The 22056-nt window shown below is 41.8% G+C and overlaps 1 protein-coding gene across 1 annotated transcript; it reads left to right on the top strand.

Moving 5' to 3' along the window:
- Positions 1 to 2702: 2702 nt before the first annotated feature.
- XK (X-linked Kx blood group antigen, Kell and VPS13A binding protein) lies at positions 2703 to 20623 on the top strand. Its single transcript, XM_062574091.1, has 3 exons — positions 2703 to 2968; positions 12877 to 13139; positions 19727 to 20623. The coding sequence occupies exons 1-3, from the start codon at positions 2724 to 2726 to the stop codon at positions 20551 to 20553; spliced, it is 1335 nt and encodes a 444-aa protein (XP_062430075.1). The 5' UTR covers positions 2703 to 2723; the 3' UTR covers positions 20554 to 20623.
- The last annotated feature ends 1433 nt before the right edge of the window (positions 20624 to 22056 follow it).

Raw genomic sequence — 22056 nt, 5'->3', positions numbered from 1 at the left:
GTGAAATAGGGGCAAAACTGCATCACTCTGAGCCTCAAACATGCAAACATTTGTGCATACGTGCTTGACTAAACTCATGAGATGCATTTTTGATCCTGACACCCATGGGATTAGTAGGACTTGTTCATATAGTAGCAGGAAAGCATGGGTGTTTGCATATACAGGGCCCTATCTGATAGCAGTTTTATACCCACTTTGGCTCAAAATATCTGCAATATACATAAATACCAATACCAATAAAAAGTACAGGGAATTTAAATGGCATTACTAACAAAGGGTATTAATTTCATATCTAGTTTGTGTTGGTGACACTTGGTTATTCAATATATTCTAGCATATGATGTCCATTTCTTGAGTACCTGCTGCATCCTAGATTCATTTCTCGGTGTAATAGCGATTCACAGCCATAGTAAGATATGATATAGTCCCTTTAGAATCAAGATTGATTTGATTCTTTAGAACTGCACCTTATTATTTAAAAGCAGGACCCCTGCTGTCCTAATGTTTTAAACACTGTGATCTCTCAAAATGTGTTTATTGTGCTAGTTTTGTATTGTAGATTATGATAGAAACTGGATTTTATAGCTTTTTAAAAGCAGTGTTAATATTAGGCTACATAGTGACAGAACAAACTCTGTGTATACCCATATTATTAATATAAAAGCTGTGATTATCTTTTGCCTTAAATAAACATTAAATATTATGATTTGGCATTGGATTGGTTAATTCCTTACTTATTTTTCATAGCACCAGCAACTTTTCTTTCTGGAGCAGTGATGACTCATTGCCCCAAAAGCTTTTCAGTGGTAATGTGTTATCAAAGGTAAAACTTCATCTGAGAGTTAGATAAAACATCCAGGCTGCACACAGTAACTATCCCATGGTAGTTTTCCAGGGGATAAGAGAAGAAAAGAGAAGCTTTTGGCCTATGGGTTTGTTTCCCACTTATGCATTTATTTTTAGCCTACTTAAATTCCCACTACATATGGCCTCTTCCTTCTCCAGAAAGGACCCTCCATTCCCAGTGAAGAACATTAGATGGTGAATTCACCAGAGCCTTTCCTTAGCAAGGCTTCCATCTTTGCCATCACCAGCTGAGCGCAGAGGCAAGTGATAGGACTCCAGATTTGTCAAAACTGCATTGAAGAATGGTAGCTGATAAACAGGAATAGCTATTAATGTTATCCCATTAATAGGCCAATAACATTTCATATCCCATATCTTCCCTTTCCTGTTATATTCCTGTTAGGTCTCAGGTCTCCAGCTAATCTCCACATGCAGAGCTACAATTACCTGGGAACAGGCAAGGACAAACAAAGTCTATCAGAGAAGGCATGACAGCCAGCTGAGCATGAACCAAGTATCTGCACCAAGAGAGGAGTGACAGGGATTGGGGACCTCCCTGTGCAGGATGGAGACACCATCTGCCAACGTGATTTGATGTGTCAGAAGCTCTGTTTCTCACCAGGCACTCAGATTCAGGATGTTGTGGAGAGACTGCCAAGGCTTGTCTGGCCCCTGGGCTGTAATCCTTCACTGCTCATCCAAGTGGGCATCAACGATACTGTCAGGGTGACCTTGATCACATCCAGCACAACTGCAGAGCTCTGGTGGAGAGGAAGAAGGGCATGAGAGGCATGTGGCCTCCCAGATCCTGCTGGTGAAGGGGAAAGGCTCAGGGAGGAGCAGACAAATTCTGCTAGCAACACCAGGCTGCACAACAGGTGTGGCAGGCAGCATTTCGTATTTTGTGAACATAGGAACCTTTGAGGCAAAAGGCTTGATGAGCAAGGATGAGATCCATATGACAAAGTGGGACAAGAGTGACTTTGCCAGCAGGCTTGCTAATCTGATGAGGAACTCTTTAAAACTAGATACACCTGGGGATGGTTACCAGGACTCGCAGGTCCTTTTCTGCGAAGGTGTTTTCTAGTCAGCGAGCACCTCAGCCTTTACTGTTGCACAGGGTTATTTCATCCCAGGTGCAGGACTTTGTACTTGCCCATTCCTTTCAGGCACTTTCTCCAGCCTGTCCAGGCCCCTCTGAAGAGCAGCCCTACCTTCTGTCTGTCAAGCTCTCTCCCTAGTTTAGTGTGTCTTACAATACAAAGGAGCTCAGCACTGTTTCTTATACCTCTGTGGGAATGAAAATTATTTGAGGAGCAGGTACTTCTCGTTTGGCTGTCTGGCTCCAACGCTACAGCACACAAATATTATTGCCTGTCTATTCCAGCTGCGTCACTGCCTGCAGCAAGCCATAGCAATGCTCGTGGATCCGTACTGGGGACGGCTAGACGAGCAGTGCCGCTCAGGCCTTCCCGACCGCTGCTTCGGCATGAAGCAAGGCGGAGGCTCACCGAGCCCCTGTGCACAGAACCGTTCAGCAGAGCCGCTGCCAGAGGCGCAGGCATTTCCCAGCACTGTTTCTGCCCCCACCAAGAGGCAAAGCACAGGACCTCCTGCCCAGCTCGGGAGCCAGCCTTCCCTCCACCAGGGGTGAAGAAGGAGCTGGGCTCGCAGGTGGCTTTGTGGCGCCGCCGAGAGCCACCTCCCCCCGGGCGGAGACGAGCGCCGCCCTCCGCGCCGCCGGCTCCCGCTAGCGGGCGCCGCGGCCGTTGGGCGGCCGTTGGGCGGGCCGGGGCGCGGTGGCGGGGGCTGGGGGGGAGGGGCGGCCGCGGCGGAAAGGCGCCCGCATGCGAGCCGCTGGCTCGGGGCGGGCGGCGATGAAATTCCCGGGCTCGGTCCTCATCTCCGTCGTCCTCTTCGTGGCCGAGACGGCGGCAGCGCTGTGCCTGAGCGGCACGTACGGCTCGGCGGGGGACCGCATGTGGCAGTGGCTGACGCTGCTGTTCGCCCTGCTGCCCTGCGTGCTGGTGCAGCTCAGCCTGGTCTTCGTCCACCGCGACGTGAGCCGCGACAGGCCGCTGGTGCTGCTGCTGCACATCCTCCAGCTGGGGCCCCTCGTCAGGTCGGTGAGGCCGGGGGAAGCCGCGGGGCCGCCGCCCGTGGCCGGGGGCGGTGGCGGCGGCGGAGCTGCGCGCACCTGCGCGGCCTGGGTGCGGCAGAGTTGCCCTTGTGCGCGGTAAACACTGTTTTTGAAAGCCTAGGGGAGGGATAATATATATTTTTTCCATTTTATTTCTTTTTTTTTTTTTGCATGCCCCCTAGGCAGAAACATAATGCGGGGCGTGGTGTTTTCTGGCCTTCAGTAAAGACTTACCGATGGGTAAAATGGATTAGGCTCTCCTGAGAGGCTGCAGGTAACAGCCAGGCAGGCGGTAGAGAGGCGATCCTTACAGAGGCTGGTCCTTCTGTGTGTGCATTTGCCGTATCTATTTTCTGTTCAAGTTGTTTGACTCTTTGCAAATGAGATCAACCACTTGACGGCTGTGTTTATTCACTGCCGTTTTGTCCTTAATACTACGCGTAGTGCAATACCACTTACAATAGAGAGGAGAAGACTTTGTGACTGTTAGTTTAACAAAATGATGGCAACGCTCCCATCTCTACGTGCTGGAAATACTAGTAATGCTCTAGTCTGTCTCTTCTTTCAGAAAGTGAGCTTCTTGCTGTAAATTCCCCGCCAAACAATTAGAGGCATCAGTGTAATTCCAATTGCAAATGTGCTTAGAAAAAAGATGGCTAGTTAGTACAAACCCAGGACAAACATTTGCCAGGGACTTCATTTTAAAATTATGTTCAGATCACATCCTTAAAAAGAAAGGGAAATAAGTGCAGCAATTTTGCAGTACAGGTTAGGAGAAGCATCTCCAACTTCTTGAAATTCCCGGAGGGGAGGAGGGGTGGAAACAGAAGATCTGAGATGCTCAAATGAAAGGATGAATAGATTAGTGGATTTTCTTTTTAATTCTCAGGAATAGATCTTGACTTTTTTTTTTTTTTTTTTTTTTTGCTTTGACCTGAACTAAGTAACTAAGTAGGATTTCACTTTTTTTTTCAAGTGTTACATAGTTACAATGCTAGACGCATCCCCCCACCCCAATTACATAGAAAACATTTTCTTCTGTGTTGGTCAACTCCCAGATACAGTAGTTACTGTAAAATTATGCATGGGCTTATGGGAGCCATCTCATTTCCATGAATCCTGGTGTGTAACTTGCACTGCATTTCTCCATTTCTCAAAGATTTACTGAACTTAGAATTTCCTGAAAGTCTGAAGATATTCCAGAAAATTTACAGCATATTTGTAGCACAATGGCCATGGCAGCATTTAAACAGTACTAAGTGATGCCTGGTAACCTCTATTTAGACCCAGGATAACTTTAATTATAATTATTAATTAAGAATGCAGTACTGTCATGCTGCCTGAAAAACCTACTTCCTACTAAAGGCTGCAAGGACTGTACTAATTAAGAGGAAGAATTTTAAAGAAACAAACTTCTCTTTAGATGCAGAGAAATGTATCTGTTCTTAGGATAGTAGTACAAAACTGAGAAAGTGAAGTAATTGGTCTGAGACAGACATCGAAGGTAGTTACAAGCTCTTTCTTCTTTTATTCCTCTGCATCACCTTCCTATCCACTGCCACTAAATATTTTGTGTCCATCAGAAGAGGGAACAGATCACTTTTATCAAGTGTAGATCTAGACTGTAGAAGTCCAGGTGCTATCTGCATATGAAATTCTTCATCTTTCCCTCTTTTACACAGTGAACTTTCTATCCTCAAGTGCCATAAGCAGAGGTCTGAGAGCAGTTTTGCCTAGAAGGCAGAATATTATTGGGTTGTATTACTACTTCAATATGGCTTTAGCCATTGCAACCTGGAGTCCAGTTAGAGGCATGTGTCTAGTGGTGTCCCCCAGGGCTCAGTACTGTGTCCCATTCTGTTCAACTTCCTCATCAGTGACCTGGATGAGGGGACAGAGTGCCTCCTCAGAAAGTTTGCTGATGATACCAAGCTGGGAGGAGTGGCTGGCACACCGGAGGGCGGTGCTGCCATTCAGAGAGACCTGGACAGGCTGGAGAGTTGGTCGGAGGGGAACCTCATGAGATTCAGCAAGGGCAAATGCAGGGTCCTGCACGTAGGGAGGAATAACCCTAGGCATCAGTACCAGCTGGGGGCTGACCTTCTGGAGAGCAGATCTGCAGAGAAGGACCTGGGAGTGCTGGTGGATGACAAGCTGACCATGAGCCAGCAATGTGCCCTTGTGGCCAGGAAGGCCAATGATATCCTGGGGGTGCATTAGGAAGAGTGTTGCCAGCAGGTCGAGGGACGTGATTCTGCCCCTCTGCTCAGCCCTGGGGAGGCCTCATCTCAAGTACTGTGTCCAGTCCTGGGCTCCCCAGGACAGGAGAGACATGGAGCTACTGGAGAGAGTCCAGCGTAGGGCTACGAAGATGATCAGAGGGCTGGAGCATCTGCCCTATGAGGAACGGCTGCGAGAGCTGGGCCTCTTCAGCCTGGGGGAGAGAAGCCTGAGGGGGGATCTTATCAATGTGTACAAGTACCTGAAGGGAGGGTGTCAAGGGGACAGGGCCAAACTCTTTTCAGTTGTCCTGTGTGACAGGACAAGAGGCAATGAGCAGAAACTGAAGCACAGGAAGTTCTGCCTGACCGTGAGGGGGAATTTCTTTCCTGTGAGAGTGATGGAGCACTGGACCAGGTTTCCCAGAGAGGTTGTGGAGTCTCCTTCTCTGGAGATATTCAAAGCCCGCCTGGATGCAGCCCTGTCTGATGTGCTCTAGGTGATGCTGCTTGAGCGGTGAGGGGTGGACTAGATGATCTCCAGAGGTCCCTTCCAACCTTACTGATTCTATGATTCTATGAAAAAGAACAGTTTTCCTGGAGCCGTTTTGTCCCATCCCTTTAGGCAAGCCGCAGCTTCTCTGAACTGGAGAATTCTACTGCTGTTAGCAGTTTGATTCCTTGTTTTAGAAGGGCTCTTAGTGTGTGTGTGTGTGTGTGTGTTTGTTTTTTAATCTCCATCCTATGATTTTTTTTTCCCCCCAAGCTACCTACTTCTGCCCAGTAGTTGCTAAGGGCTGAAGAGAAAGGAAAAAAAGTAGATATCCTGTTCTCTCTTCTGAGTGATACCCTATTGCTGCTTCTACTTGTACAACACGCAAGCACACACAACTGAGCAAGCAGAGATTCAGTGCAAGTCCGGCTGAGCTCTAGAAATTTGGGGCCCCCAAACAAGCCTTCAGTCTATGTAGGGTTGCTTGTGTTTTTTCTCCCATTACAGGGGCTCTTACACCTCACTGGCACAGCTTAGCACCTTTTTGGGAGTACTGAATCAAATTAAGTCAAACAGGTCACATAAATAGTAGAACCATTCTAGGCTCTGTTCCCTTGTGACCCCAGATTGAAACCTTAAATAGACTGCAGACTCCAGAAGATGACATAATTCAGTAGAGGGCTGACTGCCTGGGCTGGCTTTGAAAAAAGCTAACATTAACTTTTTAACAATCACTGTTTTGTTTGTGGCATAATGCAGGACATTTATTGTTTCCCTATTCAGACTACCAAAATAACAAATATCACTGCACTGGTTTACCAGTACATTCCCATGTACATTTTGTGAGACTTTTTTTCATAATCTTAAAAGCTAGATTTTCTTCTTTCTTTTTCTTCTAAGAAAAAGAAATTAAGTTTAGGTTTTGAAAAAGAGTATGGAAATACCTTGGAAGGGGAAAGAGGATGTTTAGCTTAGCAAGCCAAATGATCCAGCCTGTTCTGAATCCTCTATATCACAGGGGGAAAAAAAATGTTCTCTTATAAACCTTTCTTGCATAGCACCACCTTCCTCAAACACCCACGTTCCACTTGTTCAGGAGGCATTTGCTGTCCTGGTGCTGCCATGGGAAGCACTAAAATTAGGAATTTTCCCTCTTCCTGGAGAGAACATTTGCTTGAGTACCGGAGAGTACTGTTTACTCACCCTTTTGTGAATTTTAATTTCTTCTTTCACTCCCTAAGAGGAACAGTTTCTCTGTGAAGTCAGAGCAATAAGTAAAATTCATAACTTCCGGTGGCCTGACTCTGATCTGAGATGTATGTGTGCCTGAAATACTTCAGAGTAGTTGGCAGGAACAGGGTGACTGCAGATTTCTGGGCACTGTGGGGGATTTCTGCAGCATTTCAAATTGCTGCCACTCCTTGTGAATGCAGTAGTTCATCCAGATGCTTAGAAAATATATCTGGATATTTTTGTAGAAAGGCATATTTTTCTTGTACAAAATAAATGTACGAAGCAAGAAAGGACTTAAAACAGTAGCCAATGTCAATAAGAGGTTTAATACATTTTGTTTTCTTGAGAAATTACCAAATTCCTTTTTGGCTCGTTATCAGCAGCTCCTGGAGGACTGTCTTTTTGTTCTGCATTTGTTTGGACAGCAACAGCACCTACATCATCAAGATTATCTTGGCATCTTAGATACTGCTACAGTTCCCATGAGTATGTGTGGTTATCATGAGGATATATTGCTTTACCATTCTGAAAGCATCTTCTTTTCCTGTGCCCTCATGCACAGCTCTTGGAACATTTACCCATATGGCATAGAAGGCAAAAGTTGTACTAGTATACTGCCCTGTTTAGGAACTTGTTCAAAAAGCAAATGACTCTTCATGAAAGATGCCAAAGAAGCCCCTGTTAACTAGTTAGTCCATTTCTAGTTTTTTATAGGTCTGGTACTGAAACAGGGAAGGCAGATTTCAAACAAACTGACTTGAACAATTCAGAGCTTACAGTCAGGAGCGGTGCATGTGTGTGATATTGTGCTGTAAGTCTACTAGATGCTTGTGTTTTCTTGCTGTCTCATTAATCAGAAACAATACTGAGGTGACGCATGTAGAAGGGACTGGTGGTTCTTCCTTCTGATATCAACTTCAGGGGAAGGAAAGTGAAGTGATTTCAGGATGTCTTTGAAAATACTGTCCTTAGTGCTTTGTTAACTGAATATGTGTCCACAGATTCTTGCTTACAAGAAATATACAATTAGGAGCTAGCTCTGTCTGCATGGTGATGAGCTTCTCTTGCAAAAATCTCCAAGTAAATAGAATGCTAATGAGTGTTTTCCTCCTAATTTTAATGGGACAAGGATAAAATCAGTAGTTTTTTTTTTTTTTTTTTTTTTTTTTTTTTTTTTTAATGAGATCAGGCTTTGTTTCTCAAGGCATAAGGAGAAATAAAATTACATACATGTATGTACAATGTGGGCAGCAGCAAAGGAGATGTAGTAGGAAGTTCTCATCCAGCTGCTTGAGGAGCGGCTGTTACAGATGAAGTTAGATTTCATGAGCTTCAGGGAAGGGAAGAAAAACCCTGTGGGCTGTAATTCTCAAAGTTATTTAAGATTTTAGGCACCTAATTCTGCAGCTTAAAATCTAATAGTGCTTCAGATATATTCTGCAGAAAGATTGTCTTTTGTAGATACTCTGTTTATTCTGGTGACCTGCTTTATAATTTAGAATAGCACAGTTTTTTTTAAGAAGTAGGACTTCCATTGGCAGACTTTGGGAAATTTTGCTAGCTCTGAATTTTACAATTGTTGTTGCATCTCCCTCTTTTCCAGATGGGATGAATGTGCTTAGTCCTTCTTCAGTTTTCTTTTTTTCCTCTGTTCTTAAGCAGATGCATTAGGTGTCCCAGATGACATAAATCAGCACAGAAAAGATAGAATAATGAGTGAGGAGCAAATTTTTGTGTTACCTAACTGAAGTATACCATAACCTAGGAATAACTCTGGAAAACTAAAAGATTTTTTTTTTGCACACTTCATTGGAGAAAAGGAATTATTTAAAAGGTTGTTAGGCTAATTTGGTTGTACTCTTGCAGTAGACATATGGATAAGCCATTTGAAAGACATTTGCCCTTGGAGCACTTGTTGAGTGTAGAAAGTTCCACGTTTTCACTGTCTACTCCCTCTTCATAGCACTATTTTGCCTGTATTTAAATCCCACACATTTGTGATTAAGAGAGAGATTGAGGTGCCCAGTCTGAGTGGGCATATAAAGATAGGATTATTCCTCCTACTGACTGTGCAAGACGAATGTGTTGCTGTCACTCCTTACAGGCATCATCAGGATCCTTGAAAATGTACAGCTCTTTCCTCTGCCAAGATTTGGTAGCAGGAGAGAGCAGCAGCAGGATCTTTTTCTCTTAACTTGCACTGTGGAGGGTGAATTGGTATTTTTTTTTTCTTTGAAATAATATTAGTTCCTATTGGGCCCATGCTGCAACTGTCATTGCTTTAAATCCAATCACATTTACTGTTGATTCTGTATTAGGATTTGTTGGAAAGACACTAAGTATCATTGTATTGCAGGAGAGGGTTTGTGCAGGACTGTTCCTACTTTAGGATCTCTCACTCCCAGTCCTCCAGAGCAGAGGAGCAGTGAGCATATTGGACTTCTGTGAAATTCCCCGTTTTGTAACAGTTTTGTAACTGTGGAGGAAAGCTGGCTTGGAGCAATTGCCATCTTGCATTGTCTTTTAGTTGTGTTTTATGTTTTTAAAAAAAATAAAAAACAAAACCAGCAAAACAAGCCAGTACATTTAAAGACCAGATGCTCAGCCTCTTTGAATGCACTTTTTTAAACAAAATCTTAACACAGTACAGGTACAAAATTTGGTTCTTCAGCACTGTTCTGAACCCTTCGGGTCTACCTGGCCCTTGAAGTGCCTGTGCTCATTCTACAGTCTATTACTTCAACATTTAGGTTGGTGCTACTTTTTAGCATATCAGTTGTCAATCTGCTTCTCCTTGAAGAAGCTGCTTGGCCTGTGGCATCAGCTGGAGTCTTGAGTGCGTTTGACGTCAGCCCCAAAAGCAGTGACCTCAAAAGATGCTCTTGCTTGAGATTGGCATGGCTCAGGAGAAGGTGGGCATCACCACTGACATAATCTGCATGCTTACATACATCATTTTTATGACCGTGTTATGTTAATAAACATCCCCTTTGGCTGTAAGGTGTGCTGATCAGACTATTCATTTCACAGTGTATTGGTAGTCTTTGCTTTCATACACTGACATAATACCATGTTTGTGATGGGATATTTTCAATACACTGCTACTAAATAGCTAGCTAATACATATCAAAGACTTGCTCCAAAGCCCAACATTTTGTTGACTGTAATATTTGCTATTGTCAGTAGTTTCACGAATATTATTGCTTCTTTTCTGGGATTATTGCTTATTTGTTAGATGGGTGCCTTGGCTATATCTGCTTCTAGTCATGTTCTGAAATAGTTCAAAGGCTGATGCTGAGATCTCAGTTTCCATGATAGTTTCAGGCTTGCCCCCAGCTCAGAATGAATAGATTAATGTGAACACTAAGGGAGACTTAAATGCTCTAGGATCTTTCTTTTGGAATAAAATCAATTTGCTGGTTTCAAAATCTCTGATGGCTCCAGAAGCTGTTGTACTCTGTTAATTTTCCGCACATTTTTCACTGTATGGATTCCTTCACATAGAACAAGATTGGCAGAGATTGGAAAGATTAACAAGGGGAAATCATAAACTCACCACTGTGTATGGAGCTTCTGGTGCACCAGGCCCTTCAAATAGTGGTAACAGTAGCTGAAGCCTAGTGAATCAAGGATAGTGCTACAGAATCCTAAAACTAGCTTCTGTCTAGAGCAGTTGCAACTTGCTAGAGGTCCAGTTAGGATGGAAAAAAGGACATCAAGATTATGAAAACAAGGATCAGAATGCTCTGACTTTTATTTTCATCTGTGCTATTCTGTGGTTTGGTCTGTGAGCTTTCCTCCAAATGGCTGTAGCAGACTGGCTAGTAGTTTGAAGGAGAGAAAGAAAAAGGGGAAAAAAAAAAAAGCTGAGAAGAGGGGAAAAATTCAAAGTAGTAGTCTCAGATAAGCATACCTTCATAGTTTGTAATTGAGAGATATATTTAAAAGCAAGAAAATTAAGCCTTAAGTTTTTAATTATAAAAGCTTATTGGCAAGTGTTTATAGGAGTCAGTGAGGCACAAATGGTGATATATCATGTATTTATCCTGGTTTATTACAGGAATGAGATTTATCCAATAGTGGTGCATATATCCGTGTGTGTGTCTGACTGTCACTCAGTTACTTAGGTAACTTTTCAAAGCTTTGGTCAGTTTTAACCAAATTTGACCTACAGTAGTCTCAAAGGTATTACATTCCTGTAACTATTACATATGGAGGCAACCAAGTAAAGGAGATGAACCTCAGTGAGGCATTGCAACAGGAGAGAAGGCAGCTCACTCTTCCTTGGTTATCAGAGGAGCTACCCAAGAGGAAGATGCAATGCATGTCTGGCAGCTCGAGGAGCCGTGACAAGAACAGGCACCCCAGAACACCTTGCACTAGGTGCTCCCTCCCCGGGAGTTCTCTCTCAGATGGGAGAGAGCTTCGGTGGCAGCCAGACCTCCTTAGTTCTGCAGCTCTCACAACAACCTTTTGAAGTCTGTAGTGGTATTGGGCCTAAAAGAGAAAATAGGTTGTGCCCATACCAAGTTTGGGTTTGGGGAGATTTTTTTTTTTTCAGCCATGTAATTTATCATTAATGTTCTTGCTATATATAGACTTTTCCACAGCAGGTCCTGTATTTTCAGGACACTGTGCAGACTCAAGTAGGGAGTTTTTCCTCTCCCTCCCCCCTCAACTTGTGACTCCACCTGTACCTGCTTGTTACTACTTCCCAGACAATGTTCGCTGTTCCCCGGCATCTTTGAGGTCCTGCTTGCTGTCCAAACCCATCCTTGACACCTTCATACCCCAGGAACTCTCTTAGAATTGCACTTCTAGAGCTTTAGCTGGTCTAAAAATAGTCATGGGGTGGGGGGAGTTTCAGAAAGGATAATTTGACTGAGAGTTTATTGCCTATATTTGCAAATTAGGGAGCCCAGATTTTCCTCATTGCTATGTTGTTGGCGAACCCCTTCAGGCCATTTCCATTCTCTTCCTAACACCAGGATTTTTCTGTGCACACAAATAGCTAGTGGCAGCATGACCTAACAATGTGTAATTCCTGAATAGAAATGCATGTGTGGGCACCCCTTTTTTTTCCTGTGGAAGTTGATCTGCAGTAAGTTAGAGATATATAAACAAGGGAACTTAGTTCACCTTGGTGAAAAGTACAGAGAGTTACAGCAACTGTAAATACTGTATCTTTTTATTTTGAGTATTTTTGCAACACTGTGTTTAATATTCCTTAAACTGTGGAATAAATGTAAGCAAACAGTAAAGCTGTGATTTTTATGTCCTTTTAAAAAGGTTAATAGCCTGCGTGAGTTGTAAGGCTCTAAACTGAAGACAAGATGGCTACTTGTTTTCTTTATTGCTGCTGTTGCTTGTGACTTGTGTTTTGGGATCCCTGGTTGGTGACTGTTTATGAGGTGCATGTACCTGCTTGGAGCCAGCTGTGCCCTAAGCTTCTCTCCAATGTCTTGAGGGGTTTTATTTAAGGTATAGATATCAGGAGGTAGTGTTCTTGCAATGTCCCATTAGTGTGTCACAGATGTATGGATAACAGTGGGGCGAAAAGACATGAGGATCTGCAGAAACCCTTCCAACTTGGGTCCCAGATTGGGAAATTATGATCATTGCAGTGGGCAAGTAGTTTAAGGACTTCAATAATGCAGCAGAGTGAAATAGCAGTTCCTGGGAAACAAGTAAACCTCGTTTTTGAATATTGCTACAGACGGCCTAAAGGGTGCTCCCAGGTTCTTGCCCTCTGGTCACCTGTGGTTCATGTTTACAGATGGAATCTGTCTTATTTCAAGCATACCAAGAGGGGAAAATGTGCACATTTTGCACTATAAACAAAAAATGACATAGTACTCTAATTGCTTAAAATACTAAGGAGTAGGAAAACCTATGCTTTTGCTTAATTTTTTTTCCTATTACTCTGTTTACTGATTTGCTTGTAGGTGTGTGGAAGTCCTTTACATTTACTTCCGTGCCGGCAGAGTTGAAGAGCCCTATGTCAGCATCACCAAGAAAAGGCAGATGCCCAAGGATGGGTACTCGGAAGAAGTTGAGAAAGAAGTGGGCCAAGCTGAAGGCAAACTATGTACGCACAGATCTGCATTCAGCAGGGCATCTGTGATCCAGGCATTCCTTGGCTCTGCGCCCCAGCTCACACTCCAGCTCTACATCTGTGTCCTGCAGCAGGAGATAACAGCTGCTAGAAGTAGGTAGAGCTGTTGTTAACACTTGCTTGTTTTTGTGGGAGGGAGAGGAGAAGGGTCAGCAGTCAGGTGTAGCTGCCCTTGACAAGAACTGAAAACAGTGCAAAGGGTTCAGTTCCCTGACAGCTTTTGATGATGATACTGCACTCAAGTTGCAGTATCATTACTGCATTATAGCAGCATGTTTTAGACTATGACACTTACTGTAGCATACTTCATTTGCTGTAGAAACGTTAATTTGATAAGTGACCATTATGGCAGGAGAGGGAGGCAGCTGGAGGGACTGAGCTGTCTTCTCTGAAGAGAAGAAAAAGTTACCTGTTCCCTTTAGATTTCTGGGCAAGCTTTCTGGCAAATTCCTAGGGGTACAATGCAAAGTATACTTTGTCATGCTGCATTAAGGAAGACGTACTTTAAAGGAATGCAGTCTCAAATACACACTGAAGACATAAGCTGGCTTTGCTTGTGCCAGCCTCTGAGCATGGAATCAAAAGGCAGGACTGAATAGCTTAATATGCAAAGGTGGCTGTATGATCTCCAGAGGACTCTCTCAAGTCTTCACCAAGGAGTGCTGTACCACATGGAATTAGCAGGTCACATCTTTCTTGCTATGGGACTCTTTGCATCTTGCTTCATGATGTGCCCCAGTTCCTTGAAAAATCTTGATTTGCTGGCTGGCTGATAATAGCAGGATTATTCTTGTTGGATTGCAGGACAGCTGTTTTCTTGTATAAGATCTTCTGAGATCAAGCTCACCATGGACTGAGTATAGGAAGGGCTGTGTCACCTGTGTGAGCTTCAGGTGCATCTCCGTTGGAAAACAAAATAGCTCTTGTAGCTACGAGACCTTAAAAGGGCAAGGATCTTTATCTACTCCACAGGGAGGGAGGTTGAGAATAGATAACGTGTTACGAACCCAGCTATGTTCTTGTTTGTTTGTTTGTTTGTTTGTTTGTTTTTCTTCCCCCCTCCCCATGCCTTTGTTGACAGCGTACCAAGATGAAGAGCTGAGGTTTTTGGAGAAGCCAACATAGTAGTGTCAGGGTTCTCCCCCAAACTCAGGGAACAGAAAACCTTAGTGTGACAAAGCAGTTAGGGATATTGCTTGGGGATAGAGTATATCTAAAGTATGTATAAAAAAATGTGTGTGTGTGTATATATATATATATACATACACACTATATATATGAGAGGTTGTTTAAGACTGTGGCAGTTGACAGTTGAAAGGCGTTGTTCCTGACTGTGTCCAAGTACCTCACAGTTATGATGGGCTCTTTGAATGACTGTAGTGTCTGCGACATGGGAATAAGAACAGGACAGTTGAATCCTTTGCTGAGCAGTGCCATTAACACACAGTTTCCAAGTAGTTAATTGCAGATGGCATCTGCCTGAGAAAGAAAATCTTGCTGTATTTTTTCTGATGCTGGTGTTGACATTATTGTTCACTGTTGCCAAGGAAAAATGCTGTGTCCCAGATCATTAGAGAATTATGTATTTAATTATGTTTTGTAACTTTATATTACTTCTGACTTTTATCAGTTACTGCCCAGGGTGACTCTGAATCATAAACTAGTGAATGACCTTCTGTGGTGAAGTTTAAACATCCAGAGATGTTCTGGCTCAACAGAGTTCATATGCATACATATGAATATATATGCATAGTTAGGCAGAGCAGAACAGAGCCCGTGACAAATGCAGAAGGCATCCTGTGCCTCCCAGAGGCTATCAGCACTGCAGAGCCTGTGTAACCATAAAATACAGAAGTTGGAAATAAAAAGATTAGATATTTAAAAAAAAAGAAAAAAGGAAAAAAAAAAAACAGTGACCTAGGAACAACAGCAAAGTCTATTAGACTTCATTCATCAGAAAAACTAAAAAGTACTATAGGAGGAAGGTATCAAAAGAAATCCTAATGTAGCATTTCTCCAGACACCTGAAAATGAAACCAGACCCATACTCAAAACAGACTGAGACTGAATTGGAGAAGCTGAAGAAAAGCCACGTTGCTTTGCCAGTGCAGTTTTTAAATGAGCTGTACACACAAGTGTTTTATCAGCTGACCGGTGTGACAGGCAGACTTACTCTTTGCTTTGTATTAAATTTGCAGTGTCATTCATCCCAAACCTTTTTATTCTTCCTTGAGTTCTTCCATTTCTTATACATACCATTCTGTTATGTTTGTTGTTGTAAAGGGTGGATATTCTTGGTTCCATTCTGGGCATGTGTTCAAACCAAAGCTGTCATCCCTTGAACCTTATTGTCATAAATATATTCCTTTTGGATTTATTTTATCTTCTGAAATATTGAAACTTTCTACAGTCTCTTCATTTGGCTTATTTCTGCAGTGATATCTTTTGTCCACCAGTATTATTCAGCCTCCAGAGTAAGCAAGAATGATGCATACCACAGTTTCAGCTTGGCATTTGTTATATATGCATATATGTGTATATACAGAGATTCTCATGTGTAGGAACATAGTTTAGCACTTGATCCAGCTCTTCTTCCACACATCATCTGGTCTTCATCTTCCTTGTTCTTTGACATCAGTCTTCCAAGGTGTGTGCACTTCTCCATTTGTCCTAGTTACAATATTAATCTCTTCCTTGTGTCTTATGATTTCCACTTTTTTTTTGTCTTGTCTCATCATCAGTCTGTATTTTCTGGATTCCTACTCTATCCTATCCATCATTCTCTGTAGATTTGGCTTAGTTAGTGGTAATGAGGTCAGTATCATCTGTGATATTGAGCTGCTAATCCTTTTTGTCAGCCAGACCCACGATGCATCCTTATTGTATACTTCATGGCACTCATGATGTTCTCTAAATGTTTTCTACTGACTGATTAGATTTTTGCCCATATCGTGTATTCTTGAAATTTGTCATATCACTGTATGCCAAACCCACTGCAGCCAAGAACGTAAGATAAAGAGAGCTAAAGACAGTTGCAAAAACAGGGCAAAGCCCCTAGCTTTGTGGTGGAAGACATAATGACTTCAGGAACTGTTAAGTGAAATGCGTAAAAGAATTGGTGGATAAAATGCAGCATTGGAAACCCACAAATAATAGCCCAATTTGAGTCCTGGTCCTAGACATTTAGCTCCTTCTTCAGCTACAGTGTAATTGGGAACGAGTTTTTTGACTTGTTACTCTGTGAAATCCCTAGTCTGACTTTGTTTTGGGAGCAGCAATTACAGACATCTTTGTTGTGCATCTAGGCTTCACCCTCTACTGAATGGGTCTGTCCGTATCAGGCATTGTCTTAGAGCCAACTGCAACCTTGTATTTAGGAGAAGGCTGGCATCAGGCTCAGGTCTGCTTACACAGTGTTGGGCAGATACCAGGACCTCTTCTTTTAGGTATTATCACCTGAAAAAGCCAAGGCCAGGAGTTGCCAGAAAGGCCTGAGTCGGCATTAATTACAAAAATAGCTGTCTGGAGATAGTTGGGAGGATGCATGGCTTGGCCTCTTGCCCTTGAAAAAGGGCAAGTCCTCAGCCTGCAGTATTGAATGTGTAAGACTTGCTTCCACTGGGTAGTGATCTTGTTGTAACTTTAAACAGTGTCATTAACAGCAGTGAAGTTCTTTTCTTTGATTGTTGCTTATAGTGATAAAATCATCCCGAAAGGTGGATTTCCCACCATTTTAAAAATAAAATCATTCTACTGAAAGCTGAATGTCATCTTTTTTTTTTATGAAAATTTGTAACTGTGACTGCCATCTCCAAGAACAGAAGTTTTTTTTTTTTTTATGGTCTTTTTCAACTCAGTAGTTTCTGCAATATCACTTTTTGTAGTGAGTATAAAGTCTGCTTTTGGGACAAAGATGAAAAGCCATTGAATGATTTCTAGATGTTTTTGCTATATATCTTAAGATGCTTCTACAGTTTTCTCATCTCAGTGAGCTTTGAGCACAAAATGCTTTTTTTCGTTGTTTGAGCAACATACTTTATGTATTTTTGATCATTAATTGTTGTTTTTAAATGTGGAAATTACATCTTAGAGGCAAAAGTTTTGGTATCTAGATATTATCTCTAATGAACGAAATAGATGCCCTTATGAAATGTAGAACAATGATTCATTTTAGAAAGCTGTAATATATGAAACACGTAACTTATGGTTCTTCAAAGATGAATGTAAGATTTCAGTCATAGATACTTTCTGATGTATTTCTTCTAGTGCAAAGTTCACTTTCTTACTAACTCTAAGTAAGAAAGATCAGGTCCTGAAAAGACTCAGGACATAATAGAAAAAACAAAGTATAACAGTGCCTCTCTGGATGATGTCGGGAGCATGCATCTCTGATTCCTAAGAAAAATATAGCCTTCTGGAAGTGGGGAGGACAGAGAGGAATGTCTTTATAGCATTATTAAGACACATTTAAGATTTAAAAGCCTTAAAGTGAAGTCAGGTAGTGAGCTTAATATTTCTCAGCTTATCAAACCAGAAGACAGGCAGAGTTCTAGGACAGAAGCAGTCAGTCTCCAGGGTTTTTCTTGTTTGTTTGTTTTTTGGGGTGAGGGCAATGTATTTAACTGTCAAAATATTCTTTTGCTGAATTAGTTCATAGAAGTTATTTATTATCACATAGTTCTAGAGCCCATTCCAAACTGCAGGAAATATTCTTGAAAAGAGCCACAGAATATCATTGGTATTCTTGAATGCACTTACTTGCTCTTCTGCTTTTAACTGATATTTTTGAACTCTTTTAACATTTAAAATTCTCAGATCAAGTGCAGTGCTGTAAAAAGGTGTTTGAAAATGCACACTAAAAATTGAAACACTGGTTATGTGTTTGTTTATTTTCAGAGAATATGTGCACCACCACGCTGGCGTGTGTAAACATTTTTCAGCTTATAAGAAATTCAGATATAAATGATCTTTTTTTCCCCCAGAGTAATTCAGAGTTTCTGAGGATTGAGGTTGGGGGGGAGGTTAGCTAAAAGGATAGAGGAAATCCTGTTAGCAAGTTTTTGGGGATTATAAAATATACTTGTTTCTTTCAAAGTCATGCTCAGAGGTTAATAACTTTAAACAGGAGAAACTGATAATCATGTTTAAATAGCTATAGCAAAACAGAAAATCCAGTCCATTTGAAGGATAATGACACACAGACTGAAGGCTGCAGACGGCCCTGGTTGCTAAGCACTACTTAAAGTAATTGACCTAATCAAGCACTGACAACTCTGTTTTTATATCTGAAGCAACATAGTGCTCTGTAGTATGACCAATTAGCTTGGTTACTTTAATTCAAATTCTAAAAGAAACTACTGAATCATTTTTACTGTACTTAACTCATTTGCATTTGAGATGTTCCTTGAATGGAAAAAAGGCAAAGGTTGAAGCTGAAAGTATGGAATAGGGGTGCCTAAAATCAGTCCCCTAAGTCTGCTAATCATCATACCAGTAAAAGTGGTATAGGAAGTATGCTAATGCTAACAAAATGGTTGATTAGCACCTCTGAATGTCAAGATACTTCTCTTTGAATGTTTATGTCATACATCTAGAGTTCTTATACAGCTGTACCTACTTAGTTTTGAAATTTTCCCCTAGTTTGTTCCCAGCTTCCAGTATGCTTGTTTATGCAGCACTGTAATTCACATCTTGTGCGGCATTCAGCTGGCAGAGTGCTGTAGCCCCGGAGGTTGTCTGTTGCTGGGTCTTGGCTGTGATAGGGCAGTTCAGAACTCTAGTCTATGTTTCTTTTTCATTTTTGGCCAAGAGACTCAGCTGATAAATGTGCTAGAGAGCTTTTGGGACAATGGTGTGAGCCTTTGAGTGGCAAGACGAGGTGCCCTGCTTCAGTGCCATGAGGTTTTCCCTCTGTAAGGCTGGAAGGCAAATTAACAGCTGGCCTCTGCCACTTTCTACTGAATATAAAAGCAGTGAAACCTCTTCACGTGAGGGAGTTAGGGTCAGTGGGAGATTACTGAAGGGTGATCCCGTAGAACTACATGGTCTAAATTTTAAAGAAAATTTTTTAAAGTTTTCTTTTTTTAAAAAAATGCATGATATAGATAGATATAAGGAAAATGCAGTGTAGCAAGGTGAGCAAATATCTGTCTACACAGGCTGAAAAAGTGAAAACAGTTCTGGGTATAATTCTGGCCTCTGACTGCATGCTCTGGCTTTCAATTTTGAGCTCCACTGCAGGCCTCTTCTGTGTACTTAGGCAAGTTGCTTCAGCCCAGAACTTCAAAAACATTGTGGTATCTGCATGCCCAAATAAGAATTTTAGCTTCTGTCTCTGTTCTTCATCTGTACACAGAGTTAATAGCATTCCTCTGTGAGAATAATATTGAAGTTTGAGACTAACTTGTGTATCTTTATTATTAAGCTGTATAATTACCAAAGGTAGTTTATGTACAAACAGCTCTGGGTGGGGGGAGACCCTTGTGATCATTCAGTGCCTTTTTGCTTTGTATCTGCTTGGAAAAGAAACATGATGAAGAAAATGGGAGGCAAGATTAGCGTAATAATCCAGAAGTGGATACAAGGAATGACTTTTTTGGTATTACGCCATGAAGACTCTCTGCATTACTGTGATTACTTCTGCTAAGCTGGAGGTTCTGATTTGTCTTTTCTCTTTATAGGTATTTTTATGGTCCTTTCTCTCCTGTCAATTGTATATGGCGCCTTACGCTGCAACATCCTGGCTATTAAGATTAAGTACGATGATTACGATGTCAGTGTGAAACCAGCTGCCTACCTCTGCATATTCATGTGGAGAAGCTTTGAAATTGCTACACGGGTTATAGTTTTGGTCCTTTTCAGTTCAGTCCTTCAAATCTGGACTCTCCCTGTTGTACTAGTGAATTTCTTTGTTTTTTTCTTTTATCCTTGGATTCTCTTCTGGCAAAGCAAGTCCCCATTTCCTGAGAACATAGAGAAGGCATTGAGCAGGGTTGGCACTACCATTGTCTTGTGCCTCCTCACTTTCTTGTATGCTGGCATTAACATGTTCTGCTGGTCAGCAGTACAGCTGAAGCTCAATGATCCTGACTTAATTAATAAATCCCAAAATTGGTACCGACTGACTGTGTATTATATGCTGCGATTCATTGAGAATGCATTCCTTCTGCTGATGTGGTACATCTATAAAACGGATATCTACCTGTATGTCTGTGCCCCGTTGTTGGTCTTGCAGCTCCTGATAGGTTACTGCATGGCTGTCCTCTTCATGTTGGTGTTCTATCAGTTCTGCCACCCATGCAAAAAGCTCTTCTCATCCAGCATTTCTGAAGGTTTGCTGTCCTGTTTCAAGTTCCTCTGCTTTGTTTGCAAGCCTTCCAAATCCACCACACTAATGGACAAAGCAGACTTAAAATCACATGCTAATACTGATGAAGCCTGGAGCAGTAGCAAGATGATAGATTCTCAAAATGGGAATCCTCATCAGAGTGTTTCTTCCAATGCCTAGTACAACAGGTAGCAGCAGGTGCCTTTGGAAGGTGCAAGATCACCTGCTGGGAATATTATGTATATTGGACATTGTGTGTTGTGGATGAGTTTTTGTTTTTCTTGCAGATGTAGCACTGCATGAAGACTGACAAACCTACCTTTCTGGGAAACTTAAGTGTATGAGTGTGTTTGTCTCTGTGTGTGTCTATGTATGGACACAGAGCAACCATTGTTTGTATAATTATATCTTTGGGTGTTTTTGCACGTAGATGTATTATCACTTGCTTATTTTGAAATCATTGTAGGAGACATCCTTCAAAAACTGGCCTGATGCTGATCTTACTCAGGAAATCTGAAGAGGATGGAAGGAAATGAATTTTGTTTCAGATAGGATACTAATCTGGCATGCCACCCTAGCATGGAAACAGAGCAGCATCCTCGACTGTATATTGACTGTAGCTGTGTCTGCTTTGATCAAATGGCAGACTTTTTTTTAACACTCTAATCAGTATAATAAGACAATACCTGTCTCTTGGACTTCTGCAATTCACTGTGGTCTAGGTTGCCAAGAAACAGACAATTAGACACTACTAATACTGAAATGTGACTGTTGCTGAGAATAACCAGAGGGGTTATTGGCTTATGCACTCTTTTACTCTTTATGATTGCTGCTTGCTAATAAGGAAATTAAAACAGTAATCGTAAAGTTCTGGAATAGCTCAGTGTCCTGACATTATCATATAAATAATCATATTTTTGATGTTCTGGTATATTGGTGGGGTTCACTTTATATGACTTTAAATGCCTAGAAGTTGGGCAGATAGTGTGAACTAGCGGTGTAGGTGCTCTCACTACATCTCCAGAGAATGATTCAAGCCATCCTAAAATATTGTCCTAGGCAGGTGATATTAATCATTCCCTGGAGAGCTATTACTGTGTTGACCAGATGGCTTGACAGTTAGCTTAGACTAGACACATCACTTTTAGATGACTAAAGTTAAGAGACAGGCACCTCTCTGTCAGGGGTTTGGTAGTGCAGCAAGCAGGGAACTGAACATGTGGAGACAGAGGATCTTGAGTCCTTTTTGAGCCTGTGATATGTTAGTTTGATACAAATAATTTAAAACACTGCCACCGTTACCTCAGAAGTACCGAAGGTTTGAAATCTCCTAAAAGAGGAACCAGAAGACATTGACTTTTTTCTATGCACTGTATTACCACAATTAATTAAAAGCATTTCTGTATTTTGTAAATTGCTGATAAAGTTTTAACAGATGGACACTCAAGAAGTGCTATGTAGTAGAAATACACAAAACCAATTGTGTTTTGAAAAGTAAGCTAAAGTTTTTTGCACTTTGTTTGCTTAGCATCTTGCATTTCTTCTGAGTATTACACATTATGTCTGCTAGTGGAAACAAATAATTCATGACCCAAAGCATGTTTTAGTGTCCTCAGTTTTGCCTCCATCCTACCTTACGGAAGATGTGAAGTTCTTCAGAGGAAGGGATACCAGCATTTTACT

This window comes from Rhea pennata, chromosome 1 (genome assembly GCF_028389875.1).
Source record: "Rhea pennata isolate bPtePen1 chromosome 1, bPtePen1.pri, whole genome shotgun sequence".
NCBI lineage: Eukaryota > Metazoa > Chordata > Aves > Rheiformes > Rheidae > Rhea > Rhea pennata.
Note: the sequence above shows the minus strand (reverse complement) of the source record. Positions and strands in the feature narration are given on the sequence as shown.

Excerpts from the sequence above, each read along its gene's own strand:
- XK (XM_062574091.1), top strand. The coding sequence starts at position 2,724 with ATGAAATTCCCGGGCTCGGTCCTCATCTCCGTCGTCCTCTTCGTGGCC. Across the intron at positions 2,969-12,876 it reads CAGCTGGGGCCCCTCGTCAG|GTGTGTGGAAGTCCTTTACA; the intron begins GTCGGTGAGGCC and ends ATTTGCTTGTAG. Across the intron at positions 13,140-19,726 it reads GGAGATAACAGCTGCTAGAA|GTATTTTTATGGTCCTTTCT; the intron begins GTAGGTAGAGCT and ends TTCTCTTTATAG.